Source organism: Nerophis lumbriciformis, linkage group LG06, assembly GCF_033978685.3.
Source record: "Nerophis lumbriciformis linkage group LG06, RoL_Nlum_v2.1, whole genome shotgun sequence".
NCBI lineage: Eukaryota > Metazoa > Chordata > Actinopteri > Syngnathiformes > Syngnathidae > Nerophis > Nerophis lumbriciformis.
Genome location: NC_084553.2, coordinates 20596802 through 20614311, shown reverse-complemented (window position 1 = coordinate 20614311; position 17510 = coordinate 20596802). Strand labels below are relative to the sequence as shown.

Genomic DNA, 17510 nt, shown 5'->3' with positions numbered 1-17510 from the left:
ACACGTCAAAGGTAGATTGCTACATATACTGTATATTTATATGACCGCCAGTATGACATGCATTAAGCTACAGACCCCCAATTAACGACATTTGTATCTATGGGCCCACATGTATAATATCAATGTTAATGTAATGGAGAGTATACAAATAGACCCCATAACAACTACCTCTTGGGTATTGTAGTTTGCCTTTTCTTTGGCCCACCCCATGATGTTAGTCATCTATCTAATCAGGGGTGTCAAATTCATTTTAGCTCAGGGGCAGAATGGAGGAAAATCTCACATGGGCTGGACGGCTAAAATCATGGCATAACTTAAAAATTAAATTCATTGATTGAACAGTTACGATAGCAACACATACAACCCAGCAGCCCCTTATCCAGAGTAGGAGCTTAAGAGTTAAAACTAGGACAAATGTAGTCAATGTGGTGGTTATCTGCATTAACAAAACATATTTTGTACATTTGTCACTTCAAGGCTGCAAATGCTGGAGGCCATTTGTAAGCACTGGGAAGGTCCCATCAGCCTGGCGCTCTACATGTCTGACGCAGAAGCTCAGCAGTTCCTACGCTACGCTCAAGCCTCTGAAATCCTGAAGAACCGCAACAACGTGGGCTACCACATTGTCTACAAGGAGGGCCAGTTCTATCCCGTCAACCTGCTGAGGAATGTGGCCCTTAAAAATGCCAACACACCATACGTTTTCCTGACGGATGTGGACTTCTTGCCAATGTACGGTCTCTATGAGTACCTGAGGTAAGACCAGCTACCCTTCAGTCCTCTTTTAGAACTGCACAATGACCAAGCTCTGTACATCGCTTGGTCATTGCAATGCATATGAAATCGGGTGCACAACTGAAAACTGAGCTACTACTGTACATCACGTTTTCAGCAGTTGCTCCGTCACAGCTGTGATTGCAGCTACCAATCTCCTAACACTCTTGTACTCTTTGGCAACAATCCCTCTCCTACAGTCGGTGCTTGTAGTTGGCACATGTATTGTTTCCTCTGTGCAGAAAAAGTGTGGTGCAGTTGGACATGGCTGGTACAAAGAAAGCTCTGGTGGTTCCAGCTTTTGAGACGTTGCGTTATCGCTTGTCCTTCCCCAAATCCAAAGCCGAGCTGCTCTCCATGCTGGACATGGGGACACTATATACCTTCAGGTATAATGATATTCCCCATTATCTCTGTTCCACAATTAATCACACTTATACTGTTTTAAATAATCAATACTGAAATGTGTCTCTCTTTTTGGTTTTGACTGGTCAACGTTTGAGTTCACATGTAGAGAACAGTGTAGAATTTGTTTGTGAAGGTAAAAGAACAGAAGCTGAATGAAATGCTGGATGGAAAATGTGGAGCTATGGGAAGAATGGGAATTTTTGGCATGTGGAAAATAGTTTTACAAAAGCTAATACAAATTATTTAATGAAGATTACTTATATTATTTCATCTAGAGCTTTGTTTATTCATGTCGTCCAGCTGTTAAAACAATTCTAGAAAGAAAACAAGCTGCGGGCCGCAAATAGAAAATGGCCCCCTGCGCGCACCTTGGACACCCCTGTCCGAGAGGCTCATGATATGAATAGAGCAACCTGATAAGTCATATCATAATAAAAATATATTTATGTTTATCCTTATTTATTTATATTTAAGTCTAGAAAAATTGGGAAACATGCATATTTATTGGGGACATATTATGCAAAACCAACTTTTCTTTCCTGTTGGTACCTATTTTTGTATATTTGACATCTGCATATGTCCTGAAAATTTGAAATCAAACCATAGAGGCATAGTGAAGATATTTAAAAAACAATTTTTCAGCGGATATCTACAATTATGATAGTTTTACCCGAAGAGCACTTTTTTGAAAACTTTGTCAATCATTCACACACCCATATGTGAGACATGCACACATATGTTTTTTCAATTTTGTATGCATTCTAACTCATAAATAAACACTAGCAAAAGTCAGCCTAAAATAGAGGTAATAGGGATTTGATATATTCCGCCTAATAAAAAACACCCCAAAACCTCCGTTTTACATACATGCTGTAAGTGTGTATGTAATTTGGTAACAGGCACATTCATAATAATATCAAATTTTACACATTTTGGTCTTTTAAGCATTACAGTAGCACATTAATTTCACAGACGCATCACAACGTTCGCTATTTACTTTAACAAAATACAATTATTTCTAATTATGGCAGACTTTGTGACAGCAACCTCTACTTTGGGACAATTGTTGATCCAGAACCTCATATGTTTTAACCTGAATATAAGGAGGATGAGCTACAAGTTTTAGAAGCTGAGTGATAAGCAGACCCAGCTCTAGTGAAACACTAAGCATTATGCATTGCTAATTGCTAAATAAGAAATACAAATTACGAACATAATAAAACAATCACTTACTGTAAATTGTCTGATCTCACTGGGATGATGATATTGTTTGTATTTTCCCGTTTAGATGACAAATTAATCAAAAAAATAAATAAACAGAGAGGTGGGCACCAACTACTGAATTTTTATGTATTTTTCACTATTTCCTGGTATAAAATGAATGTCAAAGCTGACTAACTCCTCGGTTTATAGCCACAATCCTCTACTATACAAGTGAGATGCACTATCATTCACAAATTTAGTGGCGATGCTGCAGCTCACGGGCTCAATATGTCAATAGGTGCATAACATAGCTACCTCTGTGATCAAGGCGTCAGCTCTTATAATAACAATGTCGCTAGTACTTGGTTAAAATGCAGGTCACGACATGTAAATGGAGTATTGTTAGCGTTTTTTAATATATTTTTTTCGGTCTTTATGGGCACAATAGAGCACTCCCATTAGCTTAATTGTTAGCGACCTCGTAATTGCGGTATATTAAAAATTTGAATGCATAAAAAAAAAGAAATACATGTGTTCTTGTTTTACATAGGGATTGAGAATGATAGGCAGAATTCCAAAGAAACTTCTGCTTCAAATCAATCTGTAATTAGTTTTCTTGAATAATTCTCAGGCCATTGAATCGATCGCAATTGAACTGTACAGATTGTCTTAGAAAACCTTTTACATCTCACCCTTCATCAGTTCATGCTCACAGACAGATAGGACTAATCTCGTCTGAGGGGCCGGATTCAAAGTATTTATCTTCTACAGCAGGAGGCATTATCTGACAAGAAAGGTTTTGCTTTGTTGTGGTTCAAATTGATAGGGTGCTAAGAAGAGACAAAAGCAGAAATGTTATAATTTAGTGTCTACAACAGGACATAGGTACATTTGATTTTAGGTGCGCCCTTAACCTGATAGAATTGAATGGATTGCTAAAAAGGATGACTCTATCCTTATGACTGTTACTGTGTTGGAAGAGGTCTCTCTTCTTTGCATCTTAACAGCTGTTATTTTGCACCACAATAGAGTGAAACCATTCTTGTTGGGTCATGCCCCCAAATACTTTGCATACGACCAGGTTTGTCCTATCTAAGTCTGTGAGCATGAACTGATGAAGTTTGCACGAATGAGAAAACATCTTCTAAGACAATCGGAAAAGTCCAGCTGCGATTCATTCAATGCCCTGAAAATACAATGACCTGATGAATGACATTATTCAAAGGTGTCTTTAAGAACAGTGGTACTCAACCTTTTTTACTACCTCAGAAAACACTTGGCTCTCCAAGTACCACCATAATAACCAACATAAAAAAACAGTATTGTGGTAGGCCTAAGTAGTCATTTAAACAAGGCAGAGGTTTTATTTAGCAAGTATATTGCAACATTACATACAGTTTGAACAGTAACACTGTGTTTGAATATAGGAAAATAAAACTGTTACAATATTAATTTAAGTGATTCTTTCGTGCACGACTAGTTATAGTCCGCGTGCCACTAGTGGTACCCGTACCACAGTTTGAGAATCCCAGTTTTAGAACAAAAGTATTCTCATTTGTACAGACTTTAGGGACCAATGTGTATTTGATATAGTTTTTGTATGTACAGGTATCATGTTTGGCCCAAAGGCCATGCTCCTTCCAACTATGCCAAATGGAGAACATCCACCACACCTTATAAGGTGGACTGGGAGCCAGACTTTGAACCTTACGTTGTTGTCAAACGAGATTGTCCGGAATATGATCAGCGTTTCGTGGGCTTTGGCTGGAACAAGGTTTCCCACATCATCGAGCTGGATGCACAGGTACACCAAATCCAAAATACAACTGGTATACTCAATCAGCATGAAGATATTTCATATCACATTATGGAAATGTTTAATTTCATGTTTCGCATCGTTTATCAGGACATAACTTTTTAAGGGGAATTCTGTGAAAAATGGCAAAAAAGAGATTTCTAAATTTAAATAGTTATATTTATACACTTAGGGACGTTCGTGTTGAAGAGATAGCGGTGAGTGACAAGCCTGAACGCCAAACAAATCTAAAACTTTTATTCAATATAATTCTATAATTTAATATAATAGTTATAATTGTATATATTCCATTACACCACAGTTGATAACATAAGCTAGAATGTGGTGTTCTTGTTATATTTTTAGGTTTGAAAAATTGAACAAGTTGCAAATTGGAGAAAGTTACAAACAGCCCCATCAACATTAGTTTACAGTAAATACTAATATATATATACATACATTTTTACAGTGTTTTAAAAGGTTTGAACATATCTATCCATCCATCTTCTTCCGCTTTTCCGAGGTCGGGTCGCGGGGCAGACTTCCCTCTCCCCAGCTACTTCGTCCAGCTCCTCCTGGGGGATCCAGAGGCGTTCCCAGACGAGCTGGGAGACTATGTCTCCCCAACGTATCCTGGGTCTTCCCCATAGCCCTTACCGGTAGGAAGTGCCCTAAACACCTCCCCAGGCAGGCGTCCGGGTGGCATCCTGACCAGATGCCCAAACCACCTCATCTGGTTTCTCTCGATGTGGAGGAGCAGCGGCTTTACTTTGAGCTCCACTCGAATGACAGAGCTTCTCACCCTATCTCTAAGGGAGAGCCTCGCCACCCGACAGAGGAAACTCATTTCGGACGCTTGTACCCGCCGTGATCTCTTCCTTTCGGTCATAACCCAAAACTCATGACCATAGGTGAGGATGGGAACGTAGATCGACAGATAAATTGAGAGCTTTGGCCCAGCTCTTTCTTCACCACGACGGATCAATGCAGGGTCCGCCACCATCAGACGGTCCGATACCCCATACTCTCTGAGCTCTCCTCACAAGACTTCCTGAGGGAAACGGTCGAAGGCCTTCTCCAAGTCCACCAAGTACTCAAAGACTGATTGGGAGAACTCCCATGGACCCTCAAGAACCCTCCTGAGAGCAGAGAGCTGGTCCAAAGTTCCATGACCAGGACGAAAACCACACTGTTCCTCCAGAATCCGAGGCTCGGCCATTCGGCGCACCCTCTCCTCCAGCACACCTGAACAGACCCCTCCAGGAAGGCTGGGGTGTATGATCCCACAATAGTTGTAACGCACCCTCGGGTTCCCCTTCTTAAAGAGAGGAACCCCTTCATCCCCCTGGTCTGCCAGTCCAGAGGCATCGCCCTTGTTGTCCACGCAAAGCTGCAGAGTCTCTTCAACCAAGACAACCTCACAGCATTCAGAGCCTTAAAAACTCCGGGCGGATCTCATTAACCTCCGTGGCGCTGCCACCGACGACTTTTTTAACTACCTCGGCAACCTCAGCCCCAGAAATAGGAGAGCCCACCACAGATTCTCCAGGCACAGCTTCCTCATAGGGAGACTCTGCTCGTCGTTCCCAGCAAACCCTCAAAATGCGTTTGGGCTTGCCAAGTCCGACCTTCCCCACCATCGGAGCCAACTCACCACTAGGTGATGATCGGTAGAAAGCTCCGCCCCTCTCTTCACCCGAGTGTCCAAAACATGAGACCGCAAATCCGGTGTAACAACTACAAAATCGATCAGCAAATTAAGGTGTCCTGGTGCCAAGTGCACATATGGACACCCTTATGTTTGAACAAGGTGTTTGTTATGGACAATCTGAGATTAGCAAAAAAGTCCAGTAACGAACACTCGGGTTCAAATCTGGGCGGATGTTCTTCCCAATCACGCCTCTCCAGGTTTCGCTGTCGTTGCCAATATGAGCTTTGAAGTCACCCAGCAGAACAAGGGAATCACCTGAGGGAGCACTCTCCAGTACTCCCTCGAGGGAATCCAAAAAAGGTGGATATTTTGAGCTGCTGTTTAGTGCGTAAGCACAAACAACAGTCAGGACCCGTCCCCCCAGCCGAAGGCGGAGGGAAGCTACCCTCTTGTCTACCGGGTTAAACTTCAACGTACAGGCAACAAGTATAGCTACCACAGCCAGTCGCCTCTCACTGCTTGCAACACCAAAGTGGAAGAGAGTCCAGCCCCTCTTGAGAGGACTGGTTCCAGAGCCGCTGTGCATCGAAGTGAGTCCGACTAGATCTAGCCAGAACTTTTCCACCTGGTGCACCAGCTTAGGCTGCTTCCCCCCCACTGAGGTGACGTTCCACGTCCCAAGAGCTAGCTTCTGTAGCCAAAGATCGGACCGCCAAGGGCCCTGCCTTCGGCTTCCGCCCAGCTCACACTGCACCGACCTCTATGAGTATAATATATAAGCTACATTACTTTCAAAATTGCTTACTTTTGTGTTCACTTTTATATTTCACTTTGCAATCTGTTAACTCATCCAAAACTCCGCTCCACCCATCCACTCATTCCCACCATATGACCACATTACCCCTGTCGTCCAAGTACCCTACTGCTACCCATTCCGCAGCGTATCCTGTACAAAATACTCCACAACATGGCCCCCTTCAAGACCCTTAACCAAATAGCCTCTAATGCTATGGTTGGTTGATGTGGACCTTTTTTTTTTATAACCAATTGGTGCTTCATTCAGTTTGCTAGCAGACCCCTTTGCACAAAGACAAAATCACATTGATAATTATTGATCATAGGTCTGGTTTTACTTGACAAACAAACTTTAAAGCAGTAGTTCTCAAGCAAAGAACCATCTCAGAAAAAACTTGGCTCTCCAAGTACAACCATAATGACCGACATTAAAATACAGTAGCGTAATAGGCCTCAGTATTCATTAAAACACGGCGGAGGTATTATTTAACAAATATATTTAATAATTTTGGCCACTGTAACATTACACACAGTTTGAACAGTTACACTGTGTTTCAATATAGCAAAATTTGATCCAACTGTTTATTTGATGTACCACGAGATGAAACCTGCATACCACTATTGGTAACACAGTTTGAGAATAGCTGCTTTAAAGACTTGTATGCACTTTGAAGTATGCGCTTTTGACCCAAGTTAAAACAAACCTGATGCACTCAGTCATTAATTGAGATGAGATGAGCAAACTAATCTGCCAACTGAAAGAGACTATGGAACCATATTTAATCTCTTAGTTTTAGTTTTTACAGAGCATTTAAGGCAGTTAAAGGTTTCACACCTGAAAAAAAACAGGGACAACAAAAGTCAGTCAGTTTATGATGTATAATTGAATAATTGAATGTGCTGTGGCACGTGACATTAAGCAATGTATTCTTCTTTTTTTCAGGAGTATGACCTAATGGTTCTTCCAAATGCTTTCATGATCCACATGCCCCACGCTCCGAGCTTTGACATCTCCAAGTTCCGTTCTAGCACCAGCTACCGCAACTGCCTGAACACCCTCAAGGACGAGTTCCACCAGGACTTGTCCAGGAAATATGGCTCAGGTGCTCTCAAGTACCTTACTGCCCAGAGGAACATCTAACAAGATCCTTTTCAGAAGCAAGAAAGCTGAACATTCAAGGATCTCAGACTGGCACACATGATGGTAAAGCTTTGCAGCACCTTTCAAACGTTCCTGTGCTCGTTGGTTTTACCTAAATGAGACGAGACAAGATGGAACGTTGCTTCTCCTATGGCACTGATGGAACTCGCGTGTCTAAAACATTGTAATGATTTGTTTTAGCAATCAGGGATGTTTCTAAACACGATCCAGTCCGCACTTCAGAGGGGTTAGGTTCATTTCAATCAAAAAGGGAACAACAAAATGGTCAGTCCAACTTTTTCATGCGTTCTCACTTTTAATTGTATTACTAGGCTCAATTACAGTAAATACTTATATATATATATATATTTGCAGTGTAAATATAAACTTATGAGCTGTCATTCAATTATTTTAAGCATTCGTTTGACCACAATTGAAGGCCAGTTTAATGTTAGATTAATTTGTTATGTGTATATATATATATATATATATATATATATATATATATATATACATATATATATATATATATACATATATATATATATATATATATATATATATATACAGTGTTCGTTATGACTGCACTATTTATTAACAACGTTATTTAATAACGACGTTAGTGATGCCGTTATGAAATAATATTTAAGTAATCTGTTACAACGCGATAGCTTGATGGAACATGGCACGCTACTTTTGATGTGGTTTTATTTATGTCAACATCAAGACAGCGCCATAAGCGCTGCAAGTTCAATGCAGGAAATATCTTTTTAGTAGAGAAAGCAACAAGCAGTACCGCACTAAAATGAACTTGATATTAAATTGGAAGAGGCACCATCACACTGTGACACAACAGACAACAACATGTGCACACGTACACGGTGGGAATAATGAACAACAAATCAATGATTGAAGTGAAAAACTTGTCATCCATACAATACCCCGTTTGTTGACAAGAAGATATGACAACCATCGAAGCAAATTCCGGCTCTTTATTAACCAGAGGTAACACAATACAGTGAAAATATTCAAAAGAGCTGGCGTCAAAGCCGACACACTGCCGCTGCTAACGGCCAAAGCTAACAAACAGGGCTCCGGCGTTAAAACCCTCGCTGGCGTCACACATCACTTGGCCTTTTAAAAGCACAGACACACGCACACTTTGCTTTATATGACGCGTTTAGTAACTGTAAATGCCAGATGTTTTTTTTTTTAAGTAAAGAAAATGAAAATTAATTACATTTATTTAAGAGTAATTCTGTTCGTAATTCAATTACTTTTTTGTACTTTTTTTTATTGTTTAAGGACTTGTATGTATATGTATATATATATATGTATATATATATATATATATATATATATATATATATATATATATATATATATATATATATATGTATATATGTATATATATATATATATATATGTATATATATATATATGTATATATATATATGTATATATATATATGTATATGTATTTATATGTATATGTGTGTATATATATATATATATATAAATATATATATGTATATATATATATATATATATACGTATGTATATATATATATATAAATATATATATGTATATATATATATATATATATATATATATATATATATATGTATGTGTATTTTTAGAGACTTAGACTTCCTTTTATTGTCATTCAAATTTGAACTTTACAGTACAGATAAGAACAAAATTGTGTTGCATTAGTTCATGGTAGTGCAGGATAAAAGAGCAATAAGGTGCAGATATAAATAAATAGATGACTGTACAGATAAATATATTGCACTTTCGCATATGCATCCACGTTTATTGATGTATGTTATATTGTCTTTATAGTCCAGCGAGTTAGTCCATTTTTGGGGGGAATTGAGGGCATTATTTTAATGCGTTCAAGAGTCTTACGGCCTGAGGGAAGAAGCTGTTACAGAACCTGGAGGTTCTGCTACGGAGGCTACGGAACCTCTTTCTAGAGTCCAGCAGTGAAAACAGTCCTTGGTGGGGGTGGGAAGAGTCTCTGCAGATTTTCTGAGCCCTGGTCAGGCAGCGGCTTTTTGCCATCTCCTGGATAGGAGGAAGAGGAGTCCTGATGATATTTTCCGCCGTCTTCACCACTCTCTGGAGAGACCTCCAGTCTGAGGCACTGCAGGCTCCAGTCCAGACAGAGATGCTGTTGGTCAGCAGGCTCTCTATAGTGCCTCTGTAGAATGTGGTGAGAATGGGGGGAGGGAGCTGTGCTCTTTTCATCCGATGCAAAAAGTGCATGCGCTGCTGAGCTCTTTTTACAAGAGCTCCGATGTGTAGGGACCAGGTCATATTGTCAGTTATCTGCACCCCCAGGAACTTGGTGCTGCTTACCATCTCCATCGCTGTGCCGTTGATGAAGAGTGGAGCGTGGCTGGACTGCTGCTTCCTGAAGTCGACAATGATCTCCTTGGTCTTGTTGACATTCAGGACCAGGTTGTTGGTTCTGCACCAGTCAACCAGATCTTTCACCTCTTCCCTGTAGTCCATGTCGTTGTTGTCACGGATGAGGCCCACTACTGTTGTGTCGTCCGCATACTTCACAATGTGGTTAGTAGTGGACCTGGCGCAGCAGTCATGGGTCATCAACGTGAACAGCAGCAGACTCAGGACTCAGCCCTGGGGGGAGCCGGTGCTCAGGGAGATGGCACTGGAGGTGTTGTCACCCACTCTCACAGACTACCACGAGCCTCTGCAGCCGCAGCCGAGCAGGGCGCCACCATCTTGAGGATATATATATATATATATATATATATATATATATGTATATATATATATATATATATATATATATATATATATATATATATATATATATATATATATATGTGTGTGTGTGTATATATATATATATATATATATATATATATATATATATATATATAGGCAAAGCTCTCAATTTACCGGTCGATCTACGTTCCCATCCTCACCTATGGTCATGAGCTTTGGGTTATGACCGAAAGGACAAGATACGGGTACAAGCGGCCGAAATGAGTTTCCTCCGCCGGGTGGCGGGGCTCTCCCTTAGAGATAGGGTGAGAAGCTCTGCCATCTGGGGGTAGCTCAAAGTAAAGCCGTTGCTCCTCCACATCGAGAGGAGCCAGATGAGGTGGTTCGGGCATCTGGTCAGGATGCCACCCGAACGCCTCCCTAGGGAGGTGTTTAGGGCACGTCCGACCGGTAGGAGGCCGCGGGGAAGACCCAGGACACGTTGGGAAGACTATGTCTCCCGGCTGGCCTGGGAACGCCTCGGGGTCCCACAGGAAGAGCTGGACGAAGTGGCTGGGGAGAGGGAAATCTGGGCTTCCCTGCTTAGGCTGCTGCCCCCGCGACCCGACCTCGGATAAGCGGAAGAAGATGGATGGATGGATATATATATATATATATATATATATATATATATATATATATATATATATATATATATATATATATATATATATATATATATATATATATATATATATATATATATACATATATATATAACCATCCATCTATTTTCTACCGTTTGTCCGTCTCGGGGTCGCGGGGGTGCTGGAGCCTATCTCAGCTGCATTCGGGTGGAAAACAGGGTACACCCTGGACAAGTCACCAGCTCATCGCAGGGCCAACCAACACAGATAGACAGACAACATTCACGCTCACATTCACTTTCAAGGGACGACTTAAAAACTGAATAGTAGCAAAATAAAAATGAAGTCACTGCACAGCTTAGAAAGCAGTAGAGGTGTGGCAGCCTGGCAAGATATTGGACCCTGATGCAGACACGAGATTTACAAAAACAACCAAAGATATAGAAAAATATGTTGGGGAAACTGCGGAGAAAATGTATTACCTAAAATGTTACTAGAAAAGTGCAGACCCCACTACCCAACAACAAGTCGGGTGCTGGCTGTGTATCCAAACGAAGAACAGAGTTTCAACTTAGTCCAATACTTGTCAAAGCCAGGTTTGGCCGTTGATTTTTCTTGGATGGACCAATATTGTTAGAGCAAAACTGAGAAAATGTTGTATAAAAAAACAAAAAAGATCAGCAATCAAACACTGAGCAAAGTACCGCAATGAGAGGTAATAACACTGTATCAAAAGAACAAATACTATGGCTTCCATGACAGCAGAGAAACAATAGTAAAAAGTAACGACCTAAACCTTACAGTAACGAAGAGCAAAACATTGACAGAACATCCACAAATTAGAAACAAGACATAATATAAAAGCTAGCAAACAAGGAAGTGGTGGCACACAATACAGATTTTAGGTTAACAATAATCTGGCGCATTCCTGGTGTGGATGGGCACTGGGTTTATGAATGACTTGTTTGCTGATTACATTCCCCTGCCTGATTGCTCCGCCCCCTGTCACCATACCAATTTGCCTGCAAACAGTAGAGGACTGGAAACGCCTGACAGGAAACAGGAACTGATAAAAAACTGATCAGAGTTTGTTGTAATGCAGACAAAAGATTTACTGTCCTCTTCAAAATAAATCAACACACAGCCATGATTGTCTAACTTAATCCTCTTGGATATGGAATTAATCACCTCTTACCGGAATTCTATTGTATTCCTCTGTCATGACATCACTGCTGGAACTGATGCACGTTGCACACCTTATGCACCTCCACCTTTCCTTCTTCTCCTTGTGGATGTCCCGCAGGTGTTTATTTGTGTGCAGGTGTTTGTCTTCATCTTCCTCAGCACTTGATCATCTTGAAAGTGTGTTTGGATTCCTTATCAATGTCACTACATGTTGGAATACATTTTGGCACTCATTGAACTGCTGCTCCGTAGCGCCAGCAGCACTCTTGCAGCTTCAGACCTTGAGGCAAGGCACAATTATCTCGCCAAAAGAGCAGAAAAAGACGCTAGTTTACACAATGCATGAGATGTTGCTTGTTGTTCTGCCTCATTAAACCTGCAAAGAAAAAGGGAGAGGATCATGATCTGCTTTACGACGTCACTGTGCATATTCAAATGTATCGTCTCTCAAAGCACCGCAGCTTCTCCAGTCCTGACAGCACTAATGCAGCCCCATACTGTGATGATACCACCACCATGCTGACAATAGGCAATTACTCACAAATATCTTCACAATCATGGCTGTGTGTTGACTCATGTTACTGCTGTGCAAGCTGTACACTTTAAAATATATTCTACTCTATGGTAAATGTGAGGGCTGTTTCACTTTTGTGCCACTACTTCCTTCTGAGCTACTACTAAACTACTACTCCTACTCCAGCTTTTTGTGATCAGGGTCATTCTGTAGGAATCAGTTAAGTCAGAAGTAGAATTGTTTTAGAGCATCTTACAATGCAAGTTTTGCCTGGATGCTGTTACTGGAGAGCAGTTGACATCTTCGATTGTATGTACAGCTTGAGTGTCCAGACTTATTACACATAGAGTCGCGTGAATAACAATTGAATGATGGGAGGCACTTCGATACATTTTGTAGATTAAAGAAGCTAAACCCAATCTTCAGTAAATCAGTACATCAGAGTCAGCTTAATTGGCCAAGTATGTTTAAAGTGCCAGTAGAGTGGAAAAACAAGTTGTCTCTTTGGTAAAGCTATCATCATATACAATCGCGATCAAAAGTTTACATACACTTGTAAAGAACATAATGTCATGGCTGTCTTGAGTTTCCAATAATTTCTACAACTCTTATTTTTTTGTGATAGAGTGATTGGAGCACATACTTGTTTGTCACAAAAAACATTCATGACGTTTGCTTCTTTTATAGATTTATTATGGGTCTACTGAAAATGTGACCAAATCTGCTGAGTCAAAAGTATACATACAGCAATGTTAATATTTGGTTACATGTCCCTTGGCAAGTTTCACTGCAATAAGGCACTTTTGGTAGCCATCCACAAGCTTCTGGTTGAATTTTTGACCACTTCTCTTGACAAAATTGGTGCAATTCAGCTAAATTTGTTGGTTTTCTGACATGGACTTGTTTCTTCAGCATTCTCCACACTTTGGGAAGGCCATTCTAAAATCTTAATTCTAGGTTGATTTAGCATTCCTTTACCACTTTTGACGTGTGTTTGGGGTCATTGTCCTGTTGGAACACACAAATGTGCCCAAGACCCAACCTCCGGGCTGATGATTTTAGGTTGTCCTGAAGAATTTGGAGGTAATCCTCCTTTTTCATTGTCCCATTCACTCTCTGTAAAGCACCAGTTCCATTGGCAGCAAAACAGGCCCAGAACATAATACTACCACCACCATGCTTGACGGTAGGCATGGTGTTCCTGGGATTAAAGGCCTCAACTTTTCTCTTCCAATCATATTGCTGGGTATTGTGGCCAAACAGCTCAATTTTTGTTTCATCTGACCACAGAACTTTCCTCCAGAAGGTCTTATCTTTGTCCATGTGATGTCAGATGAAACAAAAATTGAGCTGTTTGGCCACAATACCCAGCAATATGTTTGGAGGAGAAAAGGGAGGCCTTTAATCCCAGAAACACCACGCCCAACATCAAGCATGGTGTTGGTAGTATAATGCTCTAGGCCTGTTTTGCTGCCAATGGAACTGGTGCTTTAAATGGGACAATGAAAAAAGGAGGATTACCTCCAAATTCTTCAGGACAACCTAAAATCTTCAGCCCAGAGGTTGGGTCTTGGGCGCAGTTGGGTGTTCCAACAGCACAATGACCCCAAACACACGTCAAAAGTGGTAATGGAATGGCTAAATCAGGCTAGAATTAAGGTTTTAGAATGGCCTTCCCAAAGTCCTGATTTACATGTGTGGACAATGCTGAAGAAACAGGTCCATGTCAGAAAACCAACAAATTTAGCTGAACTTCACCAATTTTGTCAAGAGGAGTGGTCAACAATTTAACCGGAAGCTTGTGGATGGCTACCAAAAGCGCCTTATTGCAGTGAAACTTGCCAAGGGACATGAAACCAAATATTAACATTGCTGTATGTATACTTTTGGCCCAGCAGACTTGGTCACATTTTCAGTAGACCCATAATAAATTAATAAAAGAACCAAACTTCCTGAATGTTTTTTGTGACCAACAAGTATGTGCTCCAGTCACTCTATCACAAAAAAAATAAGAGTTTCAGAAAGTGTTGGTAACTCAAGACAGCCATGACATTATGTTCTTTACAAGTGTATGTAAACTTTTGATCACGACTGTATATCTGATGAATGACACCGAAATACTTACAAAGTTTGCGAGTAAATAGATATGATGAAAATAGCATCAATCTCCCAGAGATTCCCAAGGCATTTTGAGAGATAATGAGCGAGGCAGACACGTCATTGCGTGACAAAGAGTTAGGCACCACAGATCTCTTCCCCACCAACAACATTGCAAATCATGCAGAATTTGTGAGAGCCAACAATGATTACTTTGGGGAAAATTATGATCCAGAAACTAATATTGTAGCTCCTGAATGTAAGGAGGATGAGCTACAAGTTTGAGAAGCTCTGCTAAACAAATCCAACTTTAATGAAACACTAAGCATCATGTCGCAGTATTGATAAGTGCTAAACAAGAAATACAAATTACAAACATAATAAAATGATAGCTTCCTCTACAATGTCTGCTCTTACTGCGATGACGACTGATAGGATGTCCATATCTTCCCGTTTATATGAAGAATTGCACAAAAAAGAGTTAACAAAGAAAATTCTCCCTGCAGACACCGGCTTCGGTTGTATGTGTTTGTCTCCATCTCCGGGTATGAATTGAATGTCACAGATGAACAACTTCTAGATTTATGGCTAAATCCTCCTGAAATCCAAATGAGAGCCATGATTTATAACCTAGAATAACTTTGACAATGATGATGCGGGAGCTTCAGGACATCGCTGCCAGCTCACAGTAAAGCAGCTAATTAGCTGTGTGCTATCAATCCAAAAATAGATTGTCTGCGTTCGCGCTTATAATAACAACATCACTAATATTTTGGTTAATTTTCAAGTCACGATATGTAAATAGAGTATTGTTGGCGGGTTTTGGATGGTTATTTGGAGGGTTTTGTGGGCAGAAATGAGAGCTCATATGACAGACTATTTATGTATTTATTTATTTATGACTTAGAATGCATAAAAAAAGAAAAACATGTGTTAATGTCTTATATAGGAACTGTGAATGATAGACAGCACATCTCTCTCTCTACTGTTTTTTTTTATCACATTTTCAGTATGACTTATTTGATGATATGGTCAGAGCGCATTGACGTTACTCCAGTGACGTCAATCTATGGAAATTACTGAAGACGTTCAGAGCAAAATATTCAAAATGGTTGACTGAATTTGTGGCATTTTGTGATTTTTAGACGGTATTTTCACATACTTTGTGGATTGTGAATACAATTGGATATGGTTTAATGGATACAATGAAACACAATTAAGCATATAAAGTCAACTTATTTTTCCACTCTACTGGTTCTTTAACACACAAGGATAATGACTTGGTAGACTGTGCTCTCTTTGTTCAATGCAAAAAACAAAGCAAAGGGCATCAAGTATCTGAACAAAACATCAGAGATTTATGTCATAGCTGGTAAAAGTTAATGAGTGAAATATCTTGTACGATGGGTATAATATAAATTATTAATAATCTATTACTTTTATTTCTGGGCCAATTTACCGAATTGGTGCCATTTGCCTGTTTAACTTAAGTTTCTCCCTTTTTACATTTCTAAATCTGATAAAACATGCATTGAACTACTCAAAAGGTATATATAAGGTTTCATTTTGGACAACTTTATTTCATTTTTTACAGGACTTTAATATTCGAGTTACAGGACTGAAAGTAACAGAAATGAGTTTTTAGTAGGGATTACTAAAAGACGCCTCAGTGACTGTGTGGCACACTCATTGGCTGTATTGACACTGCAATGACACTGTGTTGGTGTTTCATAGTGGTGGCATCTCCTTCAATCATACAAATCACTCTATTTGACCTGCAAAGGAAATAAAGAGCAAATACTGTATATATTTATTTATATTTTTAGCAAATAGCTGTGCAGAAATATGAATCGCGCAACTCTAGTACAATTGTATAGAACTCAAAAATTCCCGCATACATTTTGATGGGCCTGCTATCTAGACACATGACATCAACGCTAAGAGCATGTTGCCACATGATTCAACAAAAAAGTATTTTGAAAATAAATAAGTCAAAAAGTCACAGTCTGAATATGATAGAATATATGTAAAAAATAATGAGTGAACTTAGTTGTGTTCCTCCTATGCCCGTGACTATTTGACTTGTGAAATAGTGCACATTTTTCAGAGATGACAATGTGTTAACAGAAAAAGAGTAACAACCCATGGACAAATACAATATTTAAAAACAAATAAGTATAACTGTATTAAGTACTAGGAAAAACTTGTAAATATGAAATTCTCAAGGATTTAAAAATGAGTTTTTTCAATGGTAAAGTCAAATTTTCTGAGGCAAAGTCAGTCAACTAATGCTATTTTTCTAGGGTTCAAGGTCGAGTCAATGCCTTGAAAAGACATGACCTGGATAAATGACAATACTGTATTCCATGGCATGTACACAGCCCTTCTGTGATTTTTCTTTTGTTAGGTGAAATGTCAAACATATTCATAACTATGTCATGTTTCTCTGCTATAATATTGTACTGTAAGTAAGGCCCTGCACACACTAAAGCAGTTTTGTCTTCATCAGATACAATGTACAATAACTATTAATTTACTGATTGTACAATTACTCCAACTGT

General features: G+C 39.7%; 1 protein-coding gene across 1 annotated transcript in view; it reads left to right on the top strand.

The window, feature by feature from the left end:
• Nucleotides 1-8143, top strand: part of large2 (LARGE xylosyl- and glucuronyltransferase 2) — an 80013-nt gene extending 71870 nt beyond the window's left edge. The window contains exons 12-15 of the mRNA XM_061963506.2: nucleotides 478-756; nucleotides 1017-1163; nucleotides 3994-4189; nucleotides 7570-8143. Coding sequence (XP_061819490.1) covers nucleotides 478-756; nucleotides 1017-1163; nucleotides 3994-4189; nucleotides 7570-7767 — 820 coding nt within the window. The 3' untranslated portion in view covers nucleotides 7768-8143. The remainder of the gene's footprint in view (nucleotides 1-477; nucleotides 757-1016; nucleotides 1164-3993; nucleotides 4190-7569) is intronic.
• Nucleotides 8144-17510: the final 9367 nt, after the last annotated feature.